Source organism: Lepidochelys olivacea, assembly GCF_965140295.1.
Source record: "Lepidochelys olivacea isolate rLepOli2 genome assembly, chromosome: 2".
Lineage (NCBI taxonomy): Eukaryota > Metazoa > Chordata > Testudines > Cheloniidae > Lepidochelys > Lepidochelys olivacea.
In genome coordinates this window covers 44,265,480-44,288,550 of record NC_140412.1, presented here as the reverse complement: position 1 = coordinate 44,288,550, position 23,071 = coordinate 44,265,480, and the positions used below count along the sequence as shown (strand labels likewise).

Genomic DNA, 23,071 nt, shown 5'->3' with positions numbered 1-23,071 from the left:
CTCAGTTTCCTTATCTGTAAAATGTGGATAATAACATTTACCTCCTTTTAAAAGCACTTTGAGATCTAAGTGTTGAAAAGTGTTGTGTAAGAATGAGGTATATTATTATAGTATTGTAATGGCATCACACTAATTTACAGCATCTTTTTGTACCAGCCATCTTCTGTGCTTTTCCTCTTCAGCTTTAATTATCTTAGCAGTTTGGGTTCACAGATAGAAACATAGAGTGGCAAGCCAAATCTTAGGGCATGGTGGGGGCAGGAGTAGTACACATAAAATTGTCAGACTGGTCTGGCACATAGGGTATTTTGTGTGGTCTTTCTATTTAAAATTAAACACGGTAAGCTTTTTTCATAAATTCTGAGTCTTTTTCTTACATAATAAAGGAGTAGGAGGTGCTGTTCAAATATATATATAGCACCTGCTAGTCCCTGCTCTACAGAGACACTATTCATTTCTATGGGAAATTTTCATATAAATTATCCCAAAATGTAAATATCACTTTTGCTATATATGGTTCACATAGATCTTTCTTCCAGCTGCTGTCTCTCTGGACTTGATCCTATTACCATTTAAATCCATGCCACACTCCTATTATCTTCAGTGGGAATAGAGTAAGGCCCATTATTTGTCATTTTCCAAACCAACTATTCTCAAGAACAGAGTATGAATAATCTTGTAATACCCTAAGCATCAGTACATTGTGTGATCTAATGCCAAGTGAACTTCTAAGCACAAATATTTCTGGGTGTTTGCCTATTAGTTAATATTAACTGATGTCATTATGGCCATACCAGTATAATCAGCCCAGTCTTCATTTGTGCTGCAGAATATCAGAGGAGGTGGGTGATATTATAGGAAATATGTGAATCTGAAGGAGGGCGGAAAGTTGATCTTAAGTCCTTTCTCGCTATTGTGAAGGTAATGGTTGCACTGTATCTCACTAGATCTGGTTTAGGGCAAATACTTACCTCTAAAACTCCATGGACACACTGGGATCCATGCATGGTTAGTCTCCTCCCAAACTCTCACGTGGAGGGTGGGAGGCAGCCTCAGTTACCTTAAGTAGGGGTTGTAGGCTGCAGTGTGTCTGCCGGTAGAGCTGTATTGGAACTGCCAGAGAGTGTGGGGAAGCGGGAACACCAGATCCAGTTGAGAGGCACAAAATCTCTGCTAACCTTGCCCGATGCCTCCAGCTGACCTCCCAGGGACTTTAGGGGCTGAACCCTACTGTTTCCTCATGGATGGGGTGAGTGGGGGTGAGCATAACCAACCCTGCAACTGAAGAAGTTGGAGGACATTCCATAAGGGGAACTTGAGAGAGTTTTCCTCCCTGCTGGGCACCCTCCCATGAGTCTGTCTGTGAGAGAGACAATCAAGCCCTACATTTACTATTCCCGGTGGTAGTACCTAGCACTACCCATATTTTTCCCAGCTGTTGTATTCCCCATCTGTAAAAATCCTCCCTGCATTCTTTAAAAGACTAATTCTCTATTACATCAATGGTCTCTTGCTTTTGTAATTCATATTGTGCCAAACAGCCTCGGAATGAGTATCCTTTCTGTTCCTTAGAGTTTTCTGTACATCAGCAGAGTTCCCTATGCATTGCCTGCAGTTCACAGAAGATACCAAGACTAGCACTTTCTGTAAACTTGAGTAGGAAAATCCTTGTGTCACTGTGACATTGACATTGGTCTGGGTTGTACCTTAATCATCTCCTTAGCATCCATTCCATAATAAGGATATTATAGGGAAATCCACACTAACACCCTCTTCCAGTTTATGTAAAATATGACCAAGGGGCCAAATCTTGAAATCCATATTCCATTTTTACTCAGTCCTTCCTCAGCCCAAACTCCCATGGACAGCAATATCCAACACAGAAGATATACCAAAGTCTTGATAACTGGAAGAAGATCCTGCAGGTGGCAGGGAACATTTAGGGCTTGTAGATGCCCTGACATCAGTTATTTCTGTTATTTCTAGTTCCTACCTGTGTGATATAGATGGGATGAGGCTCAGTAGAGTTTTCTTTGATAGATGCATTTGGAGGTGCCTTCCAAAGGTTCTCCTTCACAGTTATTTCCACGTCAATGTTACTGGTTAAAGCGTTCTCTGACATTCCTGCCAAATCCTTCACTGTGACAACAAGGATGAACATATCCTGCTCTTGGTGATTTAATAAACGAGATCCTAGAGAACAAAACAAAGAGACATGAGAGAAACTAAGCAAAAGCTCTGTTATGGGTACCTTGTTTAGCTGCAGAGAAATCCCAACCTCTGCTTTGTATACATCCATTGAGGTATCTTGCTTTTACAACTGTTAGTCTAGGCTTCTCTTCATGAACTTAAAGATGAGTCTCTGTGTTAGAACTTGGGAAATAGGCAAAAGCGGCACTCCAAGAGAGGCAATGGGTACTAGCTAGTACAGGTAATGTTTTAGGATCTGATCAAACTCCCTTTGAAGTCAATGGAAGTCATTCCATTGATTTCACTGGGAGTTGGATAAGACTTTTAGCCTGCTAAATTGCTTCAATTTCCAAAAAAGTTGAGAATTACTGTTTTGAGAGATACACTCTCAGAAAAAAAATTAAAAATCAAATGTGGAGTTGCATAGTTGGAGATACACCTGTTCATGACAAATTCCTAAACTAGTACTGGTTCCAGCATATTTAGATTGTAATCTCATTAAGACATGGGCTGTCTCTTTGTTCTGTGTTTGTACAGCACCTCGTACAATGGGATCCCAGGCACTACCAAAATAAAAAATAATTAATAATAGTAATAACAGCAAATGAGACTATAGTTCTGTAAATAGCTCCCATTCACTTCAGTCACAAATGCTCCATACCTCTCAGTATCAGGGCAGGCCTTTAAAAAATATGTTCCATGGGCTAACTTTATTCTGGGGATTGGTTGGAAAGGAGCTTTCTTCTTTAATCTTGATTCAAGTCCCTTCTAGACCCACTCCTTCCACAACGATCACAAGAAGAGGCTTAAATAAATAGTTAAGGAAAACCCCTCCTAAGTCATCTCTCTTCTGGGTTTCCCTGTGCTCTCTGTTTTTAGTCTATAGACTCCTCAAGTCAGGAGTAACTGTTGTTATTTTGTGTCACGTACAGCATGGAACTCGTAGTTGGTGCTTAACATACAAACAATAACAATACTAATGAGAATTTTACATACCAGTCTCACTTGTGGAGATTGCTCCAGTTACGTTGTCAATCTGAAAAAGCATTTGAATATAAGGGTTGGGGAAGTGGTGGAGAATGCTGTAACTCAGCTGTGCATTGGGAGTTGTAGGATCATCATGGTCAGTGGCATGGACATACATGAAGGGTTTGCCTGTTTGGATATAGAAGAAAAGCCAGTAAGAGAATGGAGAAAGGGCCTTGATGCTCTAATACATGCATGTGCAGCTCAGCTGAAGGGGGGATGTGCTTGCAGCTCCCGGATTCAGGGCCTCACATGTCCTGTACAAGTTAGGGTTGCACAGAGCAGCCTTTATTTACATCATTGGCATAAGTAAGGTCCCTCACCCCCTCTGACGCGCCCCTGACATGCTGCCGCTTTCCCCTTACACTAAGCTGGGGACTGGCTGATGCAGGGTGTGCCAGTGGCATCTCAGCCGGCATTCCACCTGCACAGAGTTCCTGGGGAAGGGGGGATTCTCTGACAGCTCTCTTTGGGTAGTTTAGTGCCACATTGTGGTGCTTCTGCAAATAATCCATCACAGAGTGTTTAGAGAACATGCAACACTGTTACTGCATTTAGAACTGTTACCATTAAAGAGGCTGTTCTGCACTATAGCTGGTCACAAGTTGGGATTTTGGTTTCATGGAAAAGGTTGACATAGCAAAATTTGGTTTTGTTCCAGAACAAAAAGAAATACTTTTGAAATTTCCTGCAAAATGGCAATTCAAAGAAAAAATCGTTTGGGAAAATGTAATTTGGGAAAAATTTCACATCAAAATGAAATGTCTTTTGAAATGTATTTTTTTCCATTTCTACATTTTTATTATTTGTACATTATTTAATGACATGTCAGTGGTAATAGTGCATAGTATGACATACCATAACATACCCACTCATGTCCTAATATAACAGGACATGTCTTTTTTTTTAATTAAGGGCAGATACTACTTCGTACAGATTGAAACATTTTAGTTTATTTTTGATCAAAGTGTCTCATATTTGTAACAAAACATAACAGAAGAACAGCCGTACTGGGCCAGACCAGTGGTCCATTTAGCCCTGCATCCCATCTTCTGACAGTGGCCAGGGCCAGGTGCTTCACAGGGAATAAACAGAACACGGCAATTGTTGAGTGATCCATCCCCTGTTATCCAGTCCCAGCACCTGGAAGTCAGAGGCTTAGGGACACCCGGACCATGGGGTTGCATCCTTGACCATTTTGGCTAGTAGCCATTGATGGACCCATCCTCCATGACGTTTTCTAATTCTTTCTTGAACCCTGTTATACTTTGGCCTTCACAACATTCCCTAGCAACAAGTTCCACAGGTTGGCTTTGTGCTGTGTAAAGAAGTACTTTTTTGTTTGTTTTAACCTGCTGCCTATTAATTTCATTGGGTGAACTCTGATTCTTGCAGTATGGTAAAGGGCAAATAACACTTCCTTATTTACTCTCTCCACACCATCCGTGATTTTATAGACCTCGATCATGTCCCCCCTCAGTCGTCTCTTTTCTAAGCTAAACAGTCTGTCTTTTTAATTTCTCCTCATATGGAAGCTGTTCCATACCCTTTATTGTTTTTGTTGCCCTTCTCTGTACATTTTCCAATTCTAATATGTCTTCTTTCAGATGTGGCGAACAGAACTGCATGCAGTATTCAAGATGTGGGTGCACCATGAATTTATGTTGTGGATTTATGATATTTTCTGTTGTGTTATCTATCCCTTTCCTAATGGTTACTAACATTCTATTCGCTTTTGTGACTGCCGCTGCACACTGACCAGATGTTTTCAGAGAACTGTCCACGATGACTCCAAGATCTCTTTCTTGGAGCTAATTTAGACCCCATCATTTTATATGGATAGTTGGGATTATGTTTTCCAGTGTCCATTAGTTGGCATTCATCAACATTGATTTTCACATGCCATTTTGTTGCCCAGTCACACAGTTTTGTGAGAACCCTTTGTAACACTTCACAGTCAATTTTGGACTTAACTGTGTTGAGTAATTTTGTATTATCGGCAAACTTTGTCATCTCAGTGTTTACCTCTGTTTACAAAACAGTTTGACCCTTTTCACTACAATACAAACAACAGACACTTTTGATTTTTTTCAGTCTGTTACGTAACAGGTCCCATAATTTTTTAAGAATAAAATTTTTGACTATTATATTGTCAAAATATGACATGAAAATATATGACATCATATTATGCACCTTTACCACTGACATTCATTAAGTAATGTAAAAATAATTTTAAAATGAAGAACATAAAATAAAGTTCAAAATAAAAATTTCATTTTAAACTAAATTTTTAAATTTTTCCAAAGCAAAAAAAAATTTTCAAATGAAAAAATTTTGCTTTGGGAAACATTTTTCTTGCAGGAAATTTCATTGAATTTTGATATGATTTTGTGAATATTTTCAGTTCAATCAAAATGGTATTTTCCGATGGAAAACTGGTTGAACAAACATTTTCAGACATGTATAATAGACTTTTTTGTGAAAAGCGTAATGTGGAATATTAAGAACTAGTGGCTGTAGCTCACAAAAGCTTATGCTCAAATAAATTTGTTAGCCTCTAAGGTGCCACAGGTACTCCTTTTCTTTTCAAGAACTATTGCATTCCTTTCTTGCCTGCTTGAGCCACAGATTCCTGTACTTTACTAAAAGCTCCTTTTTGGTTCCATGATCATAGTGTTAATAGCTGGTTATGTCTCTTTTTCCATTCTCTTGGCTCTTATCACTGGTTTCCATACTTTTATGACTTCTAAATTGGTTTACTGCAAAACAAAACTACTTGGAAACTACTGATGGTGCAGCCCGGTTTCTGGGCAGTGTTTTGCCACAGAAAATATAAAGCACCAATTATCTAACAGCTCTAGTGGCATCTTTTTGCCCCCTCTAGGGTGATCTATAAAGATCTAAATAATTTAGATCCCTAGTAACACCTACTTTCCGTGTGATCGTGGGCATGTTTTTTAACTTCTTTTAGCTTCAGCTTCCATGAGCAGTGCACAATGGGGATAGTGATATTTACTTACTAAATAATGTTTGTAATGTGGAAAGTTCTGTGAAACATTTCAGCTGTGATAGACACAAACCACTCTGTTTACCTATGTGCTATTTGTATTATACTGTACCCAGTCATGCCTTTAGTTTGTGATATCCTTTGTGACAAGGTGCTATTCTTTGTTTAGCATTTTCAATCTACTATATTGCACAATGCTCATTAAATGGCACGGTATACATTTTAAATAGTAACAATAATAATATTAATTATTAATGATAATGGCCTTTACCTGGACAGGAATTCTCCCATACTACTGCTTTGTATTTTGACTTGTCAAACTTTGGTGGGTTGTCATTAATATCCTGAACATTGATAGTAATAGAGTAGGGACCTTTCACTTTCTCTCCCACTTCATTCAGAGCCTCCACCTAATATTGAAAAGCAAAAGAAATGGCCAGGAAAGATTTTCACTTAAGTGATTTGGAAATTTGTATCCAGCATGTTAAAGCTGAAGAGTAAAAACAGTCTGAACCTGATCATTTTCATGTGAAGATGAGACTCCATAACAGTCATGACAGCAACTGCTGAGATACACTCAATAAATCTTGGTTCCACTTCATTTCAAAGTGAGTTTCACTGGAATGGAGCATCATTAGCATATACCCTTATTATAGTTGTTTTATTTTAAGCTTCATTAGTCATGACACTGTTCATCAGATGGTTTTCATTGCACAGTATACCAACGATATAAAGTAGCCCCTGATGTTAGTGACCTGTTTCAGTAGCCGTCTGATCTCCATGGTGGAGACCAGGTAGGTCTTAGGTCTGGAAGGTGCTGGACCAGGGCAAAGTGCTCAGCACCGTTCAGGAGCGACTCCTTAATGCTTGTCTTCTTCATATAGAAATGGATGTTTTCCATACCACAATGACAAAAGCATGAGTATGTGCTTGAGTATGCTATTCTGCAAGTGGCCAGAAAAAGTAAACTGAGCCACAAGGTCAGCCTGAGGAATTAGCGACAGAACAGTGTGTTAGTAGAGCTGTCAGGGAATGGGATTTTCCTTCACATAAACATTTTTGAGATTTTGGCATTTGCGGGGGTGAGGGGGACGGGGGAAGGGGTTCATTTTGAAAAATCTTTAAAAAAAATTGTGGAAAGGATTTTGGTAGAACCAATGCAGAATGTTTTGACTTGTCAGCTGCCTGCCTGGTTTTTAAAAAAGCAAACTGAAAAAAAAAATTCCCTCCTGTGTATCAGCCTGACACCCACATTGGTCATCGACTGAATTGGAAACTTATGACCCCAGCACAGACCTTTGCCACTTGAGCTAACAGAGTAATTGATAGCAAAGTAAGTTGCCATTCTCTCTATGAGCCAGCACTGAAGAGGGATGAAACAACACTTTGCAGAGGGTTTCACAGATATTTGCTTATAGCAGAGGAATGGTGAGACTCAGGAAACTTGGGTTCCATTCCAGGCTCTGGAGGGGAGTGTGCTCTTGTGGACACAGATTCTCTTCTGACTGTTTTCCCCCAAGCTTCACCCCTTCTGCCCCATACCCTCCAACCTGTACCTATCCCAGTCTTATCTCTTCTCCAGCCCTGCTGCTTTGTCCAAGTCCCATTCTCCCTGCCTACCAGGCCCAGTCTCATTCTTCAGGCTTCTCGTCCCCGTCCAAGTCTCCTTGCCTGTCCATTCCTAATCTTCCCTCTCCATGATCTATGTGTAAGTTTCAGTCTCCCCTACCTAGTCCCAATATCCCCTCTCCCTACTCACAGTCTCCTCCCTCAACCAGTCCCAGTTCCTCCCTCCCTGTTCCTCATCTGATCTGTCTCTCCCCACATGCTTCCTCCCAGTCCCAGTGTCCCACCCCAGTCTCCTTGTCCAATCTCAGTCTCCCCCACATTCTCTCCCTGGCCCCTAGACCCAGACTCTTTTGCTCAGACAGTCCCAGTTCTCCCCTTGCACCCAGCTCCTTGTGAGATCTGTCTCCCTTTGCCCCACTTTCCCCCCACACTTGTTCCTAGTCCCAGTCTCCTTGCCCAACCAGTCACAGCCTCCCCATCCAACTTTTCCAGCCTCCCCACCCAGCTCCCAGTCCCAGTCTCTTCACCCAACCAGTCCCTCTCCCCCTAACTCCCTGTCCCAGTTTCTCTCCCCACCTCCAGTCTCTCTTATCAGACTCGTTGGCCCAATCTACTTCATTCACTCCTCCCCCACAATCCAGGTCCTCTCCCCTTTGTATTCAAATTAGACAGTATCCTCCTCCATGCTGCCTGGATACCAGCCAGGGGCTCAATGAGAGGACAAGAAAGACAGGCTCCCTGCTCTGAGTTCTGGTGCCTGGCCCCACCCTGCCCTAGAGCAGTAATTACAAGGAAATTCTAGTTTCACCCCTGTATTGCTGGCCTGGAGCATGTTCGGGCACTCTGGGAGGATGGTGCATGTGGAGTGTGGTCAGCTCTAGGAGCTGTGAGAGGCTTGAACATGGATGGAATCTTCAGCTGTTAAAATGGCAGATGTCTCTACCGAGCATGTGCAAACTGTAACTTTTCAGAGGCTTTTAACTTGTCCAAATTTGGGCAGATTTTCCCGAGGATGACCTAGGGCAAATGCTTGACACAAAGGCTTTCCCCCTGATAAATTTCAAACCCCTGCTCCAAAGCATGAGCCACTAATGCCGTTCAAAGAAAAGGACATCAGAAATGTTTAACATGGGCAAAACAATTTCTTTCCCTACCCTTGTTCTTGGAAACAGCTGAACCACACTGGCTGAAATTAAAAAACAAAAAATCAGCCCTGGGCAGACACCCAGCATGAAAAATTTCAACCCAAATGGTTAAAATTGGGCAAAGTTATAAGACACTGAAAACAGGATCTTATAATGGAAGGGTCAAGCAGCCATAGTGATAAGTGGCACTCCCAGCCCTGCTTCTAGTACAGTCATACCTGGATCATTTGTAAAAGGTTTGTCCAAGTATGAAGCATTCAGAACACATTTTCAGTGTCCCAATCCCTCTCCTCTGATGACAGTAGCCCTCCACTCTAAAAGTGGAAACAAGCACTCAAATAAACGAAAAGAACATAGCTAGCTGTCCCCATGCTGCCAGATGAGGAGAAATGTCCTGGAGTCAAACTCTCTACTGGCAATGAATTAGTTGGCAACAGAGGTTGGGAGGAAATTTCAACTGATGTGTTAATTTCAAATTTCAGCAAAAAAATTAATTAATTAATAACCCTCCACAACCCTTTTTCAGCCTGCTCTATTTCTCATTTATTTCACCTGTAGCCTGTGGATTGCTTTGGTTTCCCTGTCTAGAGATCCGTTGAGATAGAGATAGCCTTTCTTTGACGCGATCTTGATGACGTCATCTTTTTCACCAGACAGTCTCAAACTGACAGCAGGCGGCTCCATTGTAAACTAGAGAGTAAAGAAAAAAGTCAGGGGAAGAGGTTCCTTTTCAGGAATATTTCAGAGAATTTAACTTATTTAATTCACAATTTTTTTAAATTCCTTGTCAACATTGCTCCTTGCTAGAGTGGGCAAATGATATGCAAACGCATTGGTGTTTTCCCTGTCTTAAATTAGTAGATGAATCATTGTTAACATTACTTTCCCAGCTCTAGGATGCAGTAAGGGGGAAAGCAGACATCTGTCTAAAACGGAGGCTGGTTTGAGTACAGGAATGGAAAAAACATAACACACTCATCCTCCATCTATTTGAGTATTGGCTCTGCTATTCATCTTTCACTAGAAACAAAGCTCGTGACACTTGGAGCGACTATCACTGTGGGTAAAGGGAATCTCTAAAGGAAAGGAAATCAGGTAGAATGCAGTTCACAGATTCATAGATTCCTAGGCTGAACAGACCATTGTGATAATCTAATCTGACCTGTTATATAACTAGAGCAAATCTTTTTAAAAAACAATCAATCTTAAATTCAAAATTGCCACTGATGGAGACTTCACCGCCACCCATGGTAAATTGTTCCCATGGTTAATTACCCTCACTGTCAAAAATGTAGGTGTTATTTCCAGTCTGAATTTGTCTAGTTTCAGCTTTCAGCCACTGGATCTTGTTATGCCTTTGTCTGATGGACTGAACATGAACGGCATGTAATTTCTTAAATTCATCCTCTAGGAATGCTGATTATAGCAATATACTATTTTAGAAGTATCCTCTTGGAACTTATTTGAGAGAGGCTGATGCTTTACATTTTATCAGCAGGCACTAAATTATCAGATAATAAAAGTCAAAGTTTCTATCATAACACATCTTTGGGGCTGCTGTTCTTATTGAAATCAACAGCAAAACTCTCATGGATATCAATGAGCATAGGATGGGTCTTTTGAACAAAGAGCGAACACTCAGAGTTAATGATTACCTGGTATAGTACATGAACTCCAGTTGTACCTTCTGATACAGAAAAGGTCATGTCTTGCAGAGGTCCACTGATATACAATTCATTCATACCATGGCACGCAGCCTGTGCAGGAGGGAAATGGAGGAAGATTTGTGCTGGAAATGGCCCACCTTGATTATCATACACATTGTAAAGAGAGTGGTCACTTTGGGTGGGCTATTACCAGCAGGAGAGTGAGTTTGTGGTGGGGGGGGGGGGGCGGAGGGTGAGAAAACCTGGATTTGTGCTGGAAATGGCCCAACTTGATTATCATACACATTGTAAGGAGAGTGATCACTTTAGATAAGCTATTACCAGCAGGAGAGTGGGGTGGGAGGAGGTATTGTTTCAGGGTCTCTGTGTATATAATGTCTTCTGCAGTTTCCACAGTATGCATCCAATGAAGTGAGCTGTAGCTCACGAAAGCTTATGCTCAAATAAATTGGATAGTCTCTAAGGTGCCACAAGTACTCAATATCTTTTCTATGCTAGTTGCAATTCAACAGTAGCCCTATCATCACTGCAGTATAAAAAAAGATGCTGTTTTAAAAAAAAATTTGCACTAAAATAATGTAAAGTGAACATTGCTGAGAATGGCTGGCTTTTAATCTAGATTTTTAATGTATTTTTAATGATTTCTAATGCTGGTTTTTAATGTAGATCCATTTTTTTAAATTGATGTTATTTTTTAAAATTCTATTTCAAAACAAATATTTAAATGCTGCCTTTTTCCAAAGTAAATATATTACTTAATTAAATATCACATGCTCAGCTTGCAAAAGGAACCAATTTGTGTGCACAAAAGGAATGAGGGCTAGATTGAGACCATACATCTAGTCAGAGCTGTAACTAGGCCTTTTAGCACCTGGGGTGATCAAGCATATTTGCACCCCCTAGAAGCAATGTGGGGTGGGACATGCAGGGTCACATTGCCCACCCCTCAGATTTCTGCTTCCATTTAGCACAGAGGTTTCAAACTGTGGGGCACACCCCCCTAGGGGCACACCCCACAGTTTGAAAACGGTTGCCTCTTGCCAGGAGCCAGCGGATCAGAAGCTGATGGGAGGCACCTGGCCTGCTTGGGCCCCTGGCTCTTCATACCCTCCCTGCCCTGCTTTCTGAGCCAGCCACCTCTGTATGGGTGGGTGCTCCCCAAGCATGGCGGGCAACACAGCTCTGAGCTGTGCCCCTGACACACTCTTGCCTCTCCCCAACAGAGCCCAGCTGCTATGAGATGCTCCCCAATGGGCTTGCTCACTGCTGTGGAGCAGCAGCAGAACCAGAGACAGCAGCTGGCTCAAGAGGGCATCGCTGGCTGGCATTGGGCTCCTTCAGCATGAAGAGCCAAGGGCCCAAGTGGGCCGGGCTTCTCCCAGCAGCTTCCAATCCGCCAACTCCTGGCAGGAGGTGACAGTTTTCAAACTGTGCTAAATGGAAGGCAAAAATCTCTGAGATTTTTTTGGGGGGGGGATCAGGGTTTATGCCCCTCACTCCTCTGCTTGTCCATGTAAGGGCAAGTGACAGTCTTGCCCAAAATATGCCAGTGGGTTGAGCTGAGAGCAGAACGGGCCAGGGCCTACCAAGTTTCCAAAGGGTGGTTCTTAACTACAAACAGTGAGGAAAAATGATTTTCAAAATGATGACCAATACCCTTCACAGTGTGTGCCTGTGGATTCTGCCACCTGATTTCTGATATTCATATTCTTTATTTCTTCTTGTTCAAAACTGACTTGTCTTCATCTCACTGGCTGACAAACCTAGACTACAGCCTGTACAGCGATAGTCTTCCCTGTGTACTTCACTACTGAGAACATAATGTAAATACACTGCAGTAATTATTGTCTTTTTAATGGGATTGACGTTCATTGTAAACGTCAGTGTTCCAGCACATTTGTGGTTATGACCAAAGCTCCCTAGGAGCAGACATGCTGTTCAAAGTTTGCTTCCTGCTCTAATATGTTGCTGCGTTATTAAAAAAATTAAATAAAACCAGTTTTCTGAAGCAGCTTTTAACATATACACATTAATGTTTCAGTAAGCTCCAAAATTTATAGACCATTTTTAAAAAGTGCTTTTAATGGATTAATAATGTGCAAACATTTAGAATATCCATAGTGCAAGTCATTTCCTTACCATTACCTTTATTTTAGTTTTGCCAGGGAAAACACAGAACAACTGATCATCATAATGGTATCTGATTAAAGTAGGGACATGGTATGTGATGTCAATACAATTTCCTTAATAAAAACATAACACCATGGGAGTTGTTTATATGAAATTACACACAAAAAACTATGTTAAAAGTTACTCAAAAGTTAGGAATTGCCAGAATAAAGGTTGCCTGGCAACCACAGTTCAACTCCTTTGTGCATAGGCATTATGATAGCCTCTAATTAATTTCATGATTACATACTGTTTTTTCCACAGAATCCTGCCTCTTTCAGTGCACTGGCTGGATCTGCTTTGAGGATGAATCAAGGTTGTGCAGGGAAGGCGGCTGTTGTCTGTGGGACTCCCTGACTCATTTGTTGCAGAAGTTGGAAAGTGTGTAGTGAATGAGGCAGAGAATTAGGGTCTCATAACTAAGGCAGTCGAATGCCACTCGTGAAAGCTGGAGTCTAGCCCTGCCTCTGCCACACAATTCCAATGTGAGGCTAAACAAGTCACTTAAACCAAACTTTTCACTTGGGTAGTCACTAATTGCATGTTCATCATTTTCTGGGTGCCCAACTTGAGACTCTGGGGCCTGACTTTCAGAGGTGCTGAGCACTCACAGTTGCAACTGAAGTCATTGGGAGCTGTGTTTTGATCATATTAAGTACTACGTAATGCTAAGTACTCTGAAAAAATAAGTCCTAAGTATCTCAAATTGGACACCCAAAATTAGTGGAGACTTTGACCTTAATCTTTCTATGCCTCAACTCTTCATCTGTAAAACCACCACACCTCACAGGGGTGTTGTGAAAAGCATCAGTGCCACAGAAAAGCCCATGAGAAAATTAATAATTCTGTCTTCAGGGCAGAGTTTGAACACTGAGGATAAATCAAAATATTGAATAGCTGTTCATTAAGTGGGCACTGGCCAACCTATGCATTGAATGAGGCAGGAAAATAGTATGTGATTGTGTAATTAAAGATTGCATCATAATGCTACTGGAATAAAATCACTTTTATTCCAGACCAGTGTGTCCACATATGGAATTATACCAGCATATCTATAGTGGTATAATTATACTGCTGTGTACTGCTGGTCATTTTCCCTGTGGCGATAAGCCTGGTGAGTGAATTTTGTCTGTTGGATGCCTTCCACCATAAATAAGATCCAGTCCTTTGTGGAGAAATTCACAACAGAAATCCAGAATCACAGGGCTAGAGCCACAAAGGGATTTAGGTGCCTAACTACTGTGGTAGGTGCCTATGTCCAAAATTTAGATCCTCAAAACCCTCGCTCAGCTGCCACCTAAGCATGTAAGCACCTAAAGTAAGCACCCAAATGTCTGCCATAATGCCCCCCCACACACATCTGGAATCTGTCAGTGAGCCTGCACACAGCCCCCTGAATAAATCCTGACACCTATCTCATACCTCATCCCAGGCAGGATCCTCAGACTAGGTGTTCCCTGCCTATCTTGCCTGCAGGGCTCAATCCCATAGGCATTCTCGGTTTCCTATCCCGCTCTGCATGATTTGCTCCCACATCTCCCAGGAAAGTACCCTAAACACTGAGCTATGGAATATTCTGGGGTGGGGCTCTTTCTCTCAACCTCTCCCCTTGAAACTCTTCCACTTTGTATAAATAATTAAAACAAGGACTTGAGTCTCCTGCCTCCTACATGAGTACCCCAACCCCTAGGCTATAACACTGGTGTCATGCTCTCTGGCCCACTGAATATTTAATTATTTATACAAAGTGGACCAATACTGAGCTTAAGTTCTCTTCATGGATCTAGCCCCTGGGGATTATGCAGCAAAGTGCAGCTGTATTCAAAGTATTCAAGACAAGTGTATTCAAAGTACATGCTTCCATACTTACTTTTCAGGGAAAGACTTTATACAGGCTATGACAGAGGACTCACTACAATTTACCATGAAATGCTATTGTGCTGTGTTTCAGGTGAAGTTCAGCTTACAGTGGCTCCTGCTGAGGCAGAATGATGACCATGGAGCTGCCACCTTTACTTACATAGTGTTTGTGCCCTACTGTGCAAGTAGGCTCAGGGAGTTCAGAAGGGCTACTCGAGATCCCTCTCAACAAAAGCAAAGGAGGCAGAATCCAGCCTGATAGATTGTAAACTGTTTTTTTTTATTGTTGTTGGCCATTGGTTTTGGAGGGATTTTACTTTATCACGTTTTATGGATGATGTGCCTATTCTGAAGGAACAAGGCTAATACTGTGCAGTCTAACTCTAGGGTTCAAAGTTTAGCTCTTGTATCAAACAACAGCTATCTCATCCTGTCAATTAAAACTGCTTTATGTGAGCTATAAACATTTCCTAATGCATGAGTATGTTGTGAATCATTATTCATGAACCAACAAGGAAGAACTGTTTACCTCTTTGGTCTAGTTTCTGTTTGGCAGTTGCTACAGTCCTGTACAAACTAACTGTAACCATTGCAGTACAATTTCAGGAATTCTATAGGTGCACCCATTGGCAATAAAAATGTGAAGTACAATAAGGAACATAGGGTGAGTCTTGCAATCCTATGTTCACACAAGTAGTCTACTGAGGACAACAGGATTTATGAGAGTAACGGTTATACCAGTCTCCATATTGTGGGGGGAGGCATTGTTTTATTATAGGTTTAGATCTGACTTTTTTATACTTTATGTTAGTTACAAATGCAGCTTAGAGCCCCAATCCTTCAGCCTATACATATATCAGTAATTTCATTTACTTCAATGGGCCTGCTCCCATAAATGGGGATTACTCATATGTGTAAAGGTTGAAGGTTTAGGCCATAGATAAGCCACTGCAAATTGATTTAAGTGGAGAAATGAAGTTAAGTAAAATAAATAATAGGTATGATTTAAATGATATAGCACTGTATGTCCTAGGAAAATGCATTTATATAACGGCACAAGTGTAAATTATAATACAGAGCATAGCACTAAACTAGTGTAAAAAGTCATCACTGTTTGATGATGTAGGGTGGAATCATTTTCAAATCTTTATTAATGTGAGGTTCAGCTACAGCAAAGAGAAATATGACACCATGTCTTAATCGTTCTTCCTTAGCAGATTCAGTTACTATAGGAGAAGTATAAGAAGATCTTTTTATTTAAAGCTTGTCAGCAAACTGTTTTTTAAATGACTGACATTAATTGTAATCTTTCAAATAAGAACATGAATGTCCAGGATTTTTGTCCACTGTCCATATTATAAAAATTCTATATAAAATATGTTGCCCATCGTACTTGTATACTGAAATGCCATTTATGAAAGATAGTTTAAGGGCCTGGATACATCTGTTGATATTCATGGGTTTTTACCAACTAAACAAAGGAAAAAGCAATCACTCACCAGGTGAAATACCAGGAGATAGAGTAGATGAAGTCCACAGAGCTTAAACATCTTGATTTCTTTTATTTTGGCTCCTGTGAATGATTACATAATAGTTTACAATCCATTTATCTTAGTCCATCAGAATTCTCATTCCATTTATTTATAAATAAAGGTTTAAGCCAAACTTTTAAAACCTGGGTGCCAAAAGTCAAGTTCCCAAATCCATATATAGGCACCTAAATTAATGCTAAATTAAAGCCTCCCGAATTTCAAAACAACTGAGCACTCATAACTCTCAATGACAGCCGGGGCAGTTCAGCGCTCTTACATTTAAGGTCACTATTCAGGAGCCCATCACAAGGAACCCAGCTTTGAAAACTGTGGGCTCAGTTGTGTGTATCACTTCCTGTCGTAAATCTAAGGGACTGATGGAAATGAAATTCTCTTCTCCTTGGGTTAGAACACTTCCACTTAAAGAACTAGGCCAATTCTGTAAAGCAGTGCTGATGCACAGTGAAAGTTAATGTTGCAAAAAGTCATGGTAGCCTCTCCATTGATAATTCATATTGCAGTCGTGAGCATTCAGCACCTCTGCATCTTGGCTCTCCCCCATTCCCCAGTACACAACCTTAAGCTACCAAGCCCCAACCACAGGGAAGGAAGAACATATTGTGGAGGCAGAGCCCTCTTTAGATTTCCTGCTTTTAGGGCTTTTCCATCCCATTTAATTCTTCTGTTTTCTCCTCTACAATTCACAGGAGAAGGCAGTTAGCCTGGAACGGCGAACTGCAGACAGTGGGAGCTGTGATCGACCGAACCTGCGGACACTGCAGGTAAACAAACCGTCCCGGCCTGCCAGCGGCTTTCCCTGACAGGCCGCATGCCAAATGTTGCCGATCCCTGATTTAAACCTATCCCAGCTTGACTGAGAAGTACAGTAATATGACGGATACATTGGTTTGGTAAGTTATAGTTTGGGAAAGGCCTATTTTTCCTCCAAATTTAATATAATTCCTTATCAAAAATATTTATAAAACAGGTCACTGTACCAGTTGATAAAACCTAGAACAGAGATTTGATCAGTGCTTATTTCTTCATCATAACCTTGCACACTGTGAGGTGGGACCAGTATTTCTCAGGTGGCTAGAGGCTCTTACCAGATCTCTTACACTCTGGCATTCCCAGGAGTCAGAAGCCCCTGAAATGCACAATTCCCTATCACCCAGGAAACCTCAGAAATCATGAGTCCAACTGATCCAACTCACCTGTTCCAGTATAGAATGCAAAACCTGCTGAGACTTAGAGAAGGGTTTTAGCTAACATACAAGAACAGTTTAGGGGTAAGCACAAGGAGCAATACCTACCTAAGCTCTTTCTAATACACACACACAAAAATGGAGAGTTTGACAGCTGAGATCCAGGCTGAGGGTTGAACTAGTTCATTTCACCCACTTCTCTTTTCCTAACCAGTTTATATATCCCTAATGATCTTTTTTATGGATCCTCTGTCTAAAAACACTTAAAAATGAAATATATATGACTCTAGGGTATCCAGTATGCAAATATACAAGCAGCTTTTGGTAATAAACGCTCTGTGAGTATAGTACATATTTCCAGATGAAGAGTTAAAAGTATCTGATTACATGAAAAGTTTTTAAAAGAACATATTTGAAATGCCTGCTTTGTATTTTTTGTTTTAGAGATTCAAGTTTTAAAGTATAAACCACTTTGCCTTGAAGGAGAAAATTGATCTGCATCAGATACAAACCGCTTCTAACAGTAGCAATACAGCCATCCATTTTCCAAGACAAGAAAAAGTGCAGGCCATCAAGTTGCTGACATCACCAAAAACCCAACTCCCTTGCTTCGGCACTTAAAAATCTTCCAAATAAATGTTAGTTAGATCACCCCTTACCTTTAGTATGAAAATGTTGTTTCCTTCTAAAATATATTTCCTTCTTTGAGCCTTTGGAATCACCTGCTGCAGTTAATGATGTCTCTCTGTGTATCTATGCGCAGTTTATGGTTTTTCAGATTCTCCCTGCAGGTTGGCTCAAACATTAACTACTTTTATTACTATTGATCCATAATGACTAGGTGTGGCATGAAATGGCAGCTATGACAGGAAGTAGGATATCCATGAAATAACCTACTCCTCTTTAAGCATTTTTATTTAACTTCGGATTTTCAAACTGAATTCTGCTTTTGAATAAGAGTGCAAGGAGCTACGGGTAACTAGTTAGGAATGATATAGATAAGAATGATTTCTCCTCTCAGCCTCTATCTGTAAGAGAGGAATTGGAAAGGAATGTACAAAGGGCACTGTCCTTCTGGGGAGATACTCTCTCTGTCACTTTGTGAGTAACAGTGATGACTCAAGGTCAAAAGACAAGAACTTGGACATGAAGGTGACCTGTCTTTGTGACTGTTGATCAAATCCGAGAGAAGAGAGTCTGTTCACTAGTAAAAGTGCACCCGACTGGGACTTTGGATTATTTGGGTTCAAATCCTAGCTCTGGCACAGATTTCCATGGGCTTGACTTTGGGCAAGTCATTTAATTCCATCTGGAATTGTTGATAATATTTCCTTCATCCCGCCTTTTGCCTTTCATGTCCGTGTAGATTGTAAATGCTTCAAATCAAGGAATATCTTTTACTTTTTGTATGTACAACGGTTAGTACAATGACGTGTTGAGTTCAGTTGGGGCCTCTAGTTGTTACTGCAATACAAATAATAAATCAAATAATAGTGAAACTCTATTCAGGAGGAACAGCAGTTTTTAAAACTCTACCATGTGGTGTTCTGTCTTCTTTTTAGTCTAATTTCTTAATTTGCTTTTTATTTCATATATTTTGAGTCCACAGTAAGTTTACTTTCTTGTCCAATATTTTGAAGCAAATATGCAGATGTTAATGGTTATCCAGATTTTAACTTCCATTTTAGCTTTCCTAAATATCCTATCACACTCTTATTTGTTGCTTTATTATTTCTGTAATATCTGAAGCATTTCCTGAGTTCCTACTCTATATTTTCAAAAAACAAATTTCAAATCAATTGCAACTTTATGATGTACAGTGCTATAAAAGGTTAGCTTTTTGTTTAGACTCCAGATCACAATCTCAACCTGAAATAAATATTTTAATATTTATTTCTGAAGGAAGAGAGTTTTGATTTATTATAGATTTTAACATGCTTTCCAGCACAAAGTGTACAGTGTCATGTACTCATAGACTCACAAAGGATGCTGATCCCCTCAAAAGCTGCACCTTATGAGCAAATTATCTTTAGAGCACAATACAAAACCAACTCCTTCCTTTATCTATTAGATCTCTCTTCAAACTACTTAGAAGTAGTATAATATATATATTATATGAGTGAGACAAATCCATTCCTGGTGTAAATAGCTTGAAGTCAAGTGTCTTACACAAAGTTTGAGTCTTTTTTATTGCAGTCACAGGTGAATAAAACAGTAAAGCTATTTTCAATATGATGCATTATATTTCAAAACAGTAAAGTCTCACTGACTATAACAATCAGGTGCACATAAACAAAAGACTGAGTGTCAAAATTAATTCTCTTTTACGATGATATAAATTCAGAATAACTCTTGAATTAAATTAAATTACACTGGTGTGAGAGTCAGCTTTGGCCCTAGAACTCTAAGATGCCTATTATCAGGAGCTACAAGATGATGCTATTCCAGAGACTTAAGTTGCAAGTTCTGTTTAACTGAATGCATATCCAGTGAAAGCTTAGAAAAATGTTCATTGTTGATTGTAATGTACTTTTTAGATGTCATGGCATATTGCCAGCAAAGTCTGTTCACCCCTTTGTCTTTCCCTGACCGGAGTAATTTCTTGGGTGCAAAGCTACTGCCTCCTGGTTGTACCCACACAAAAAAAAAAATGTCATGATGTCAAAAACATTACGAAGTCCAGAAGCACTTAAGGCTTTTCAGCAGTCATAACATGGTGCTACAGATTAAATTGAAACAAGGAGAAACTCGGTAGGGAGGGTGGTTTCTTGATCCAGCTGTTTCTTTCAACAAATGTGATGAAAAAAAGCCAAGTGTTTAGGTATTTATTATGTGATTCATTGTTAAGTGAGTCAGTTTTTCCAGAGATAGCACTTCCCACATCTTTGCTCATATCCTCCTCACCCTATCCATTTTTCACCTTTGACGTTCCTCCCACTCCTCTACTTCTCTTTTGCTTTTCCATTTTCTTTTATAGTTTTACTACTCTCCTCAGTTAAACTGATATCATTGTTGTACATCCTCCTCTTGCACAATTGGATGGACCTCTGTACCCACAGCATCTTTTCTTCTCTGCTTATACTGAGATTATTGTTGCTTTTCAAAATGTGTTGTGGAGCACATTTCTTTTATAGTAGCCTCATTATGATGTGCAGTGAGCCGGCACCAAAGAAGGAGGTGATAGACTTTAGTTGTTCTTATTATCCATGTAGGTTGTCATGTAATGGAGCCAAATAATTCTTTTGGAATAAATAGTGCATGTTCCAGTGACTACTGTTATTTACACTGTTTATTGTAAGAGCGCCAAAGGAGATTAAAAGCTTGTGTTTCGGATTGAAGTTGCACAGAACGGCAGCACTGTGCATTAGAGAAATTCATTTTCTTGAAACATTCATGTGACCTCTGTCTAATTCTAGTCTGCACTTGGAGTGAAGTATGCATATCAGTTATGAATTGTGTAGTTCCAAATTTATTACCAGCTCATATTTCCAAACCATGATATATATTTTTTGTTCCTATATGCTGGAGAGGCAACATTTTGCAGCTACTAGGCATTTTTCATAAATGAAAAGATGTCTCCAAATGTAGTGAGATTCAAGACATATCATGAAATATAATATAGCATCAGAACAAAAAAAGGGGGAAGCTCCTGCTCCCAGTTACACTAGATTAATCCTGTTTAGAAAGCAGAGATATTATATTGGGACCGGTTTCAGAGTGGTAGCCATGTTAGTCTGTATCAGCAAAAACAACGAGGAGTCTTTGTGGCACCTTAGAGACTAACAAATGTATTGGGCATGAGACTAAGACACTTGGTAAGGCAACTCACATCTTTTCATGTATTTATACCTGCTCCTGTATTTTCCACTCCATGCATTTGATGAAGTGGGTTCTAGCCCACGAAAGCTTATGCCCAGATAAATCTGTTAGTCTCTAAGGTGCCACAAAGACTCCTCATTGTTTTTATATTATGACCAGAAATGATCTAGTGAACTGAGACTGGCATTCATTTATATTTATTTGACTATAATAATGTACACCACTGAAAATTCAAGGGCAGCTGGCCTTTAGGATCCAGGACATCCAGAGCTTGTGAGCAGTCCTTGATTTGGGTGACCTAAATGCCTAGGTGACCCTCTCCTCCTTTTCCTCATCAAAATAGCCCTCAAAATGCAAACTAATCTTTAGGGTTGAAATTTTGCCACTGCAAATTTTCCTAAAGATCATGGGATATGCATAGCTCCACTAGTTGCCCAGGTCTGGACTTCGGGACCCATGAGACCTAAAGCCACAGGGTCTTTTGATTTACATAGGGAACTCAAAATAGCCCATCTTTTTAGGAAGGAGAGGTTTGAGGCCAAATTAGAGGTTAAAGGCATCCCAAGCTCCTTTCCCACCTCGCTGCTTGCAGTTGAGATGTTCCTCTGTTGAGCAACCCCTGTAACCTCTAGCCACAAGATCTAAAATGTAATGGTATAAGAGACAGCCTGGACTAGCAGACTAAGCATGGGTCATAGAGCAAGGGAGTCCTCTATGCTAATCCCAGTTCATTAAGATTAGGGTTGCCCCCAAAGAAGCATTTATCTGACCCTCCCCAAAATCCTAGTCCTGTTACCATGCGTAGCAGAATGATCACAGTAGACAGGGGTTAATTACCTTTGGGTGGAACCTGTAATATTGTTACCCACTATAAACATCAAAGCCTGGCTCTGAGAGTGACAGCAATGGGTCAATCCAAAACTCTGATGGGTTCATCTCAATTGCATTCTGGTTAGTCTTCTAAAATGGCTTGATTTATTTTCATCATACTGGTATAAATCTACTAAACTATACTAAGAATTAAATATGGGAACAGAGCTTCCATCACCTTTACAAGAGACCAGTTTGAGCCACTGGGTTAGCTTCAAAAAAATCACAAGATTCCCCCCCATCAAATCTGGTTGTCAGGGGTCCCCCTGAGATGGGGGCCCTGTGTAGGTGCACTGAGTGCACATTGATTCATCCCTGCCTGAGGGGTGTATACCTACAGGAATTCTGAACTGCAATGAAGGTATTGAAAACGTAAATGGCCAACTCATCGCTTATTTCAGTGAGTGTTCCATTAAGAATAATGGACCAGTGAACATAAATTCATTTCCGTCGGAAAAATATCTGCTTATCAATCCTGTTGCCTCTAATCTAAGTGGAAATGTGTGCTCTGGGTGCAGCTGTGCATATCATCTGAAACGTTATGCTCTTTAGCAGGGTTACTATATGTGGACTTGAGCCCTATTGGGTACTGGCAGTATGCTTTAAAGAACATAACAGTAAATGGTATTTAAACCATAAAAAACAAATCAATAATTGGATAAATTCTCAGCCGGAATTTTATCTATTGTAAGAGAATTTCTATACAGTATAGGCCTAGCCTAACTCAAATCATCTATTTCTGTGATCAAGGCCTATTCCCGAGGTATGCATTTACAGGGTGAGGCCCTTATGCTAATGATTTTCTTTTCTATTTATGTGCACATTTATGCTTGCAGTTATTTAAAGTGGACATCATTTAATGTAGCATTTGCAATATTTCCCATACTTACAGGAAAATGCCACAAATGCCACAATAATTTTAACTACCGTCTGGTAAATACCCAGTTTTTCGTGGCTGACTGTATCCCTGCTATTGAGTGAGATCCTGTGGGACTACCCATGTGAGTAAAGA

General features: G+C 40.3%; 1 protein-coding gene across 1 annotated transcript in view; it reads right to left on the bottom strand.

Moving 5' to 3' along the window:
• The window catches only part of CDH17 (cadherin 17), a 42,760-nt gene extending 24,697 nt beyond the window's left edge, over positions 1-18,063 (bottom strand). Inside the window, exons 1-7 of the mRNA XM_084618928.1 lie at positions 18,030-18,063; positions 16,133-16,206; positions 10,593-10,694; positions 9,490-9,627; positions 6,495-6,633; positions 3,187-3,345; positions 1,994-2,193 (exon numbers count right to left, since the gene is read on the bottom strand). Of these exons, the coding sequence (XP_084475054.1) occupies positions 1,994-2,193; positions 3,187-3,345; positions 6,495-6,633; positions 9,490-9,627; positions 10,593-10,694; positions 16,133-16,183 (789 nt within the window). The 5' untranslated portion in view covers positions 16,184-16,206; positions 18,030-18,063. The remainder of the gene's footprint in view (positions 1-1,993; positions 2,194-3,186; positions 3,346-6,494; positions 6,634-9,489; positions 9,628-10,592; positions 10,695-16,132; positions 16,207-18,029) is intronic.
• Positions 18,064-23,071: the final 5,008 nt, after the last annotated feature.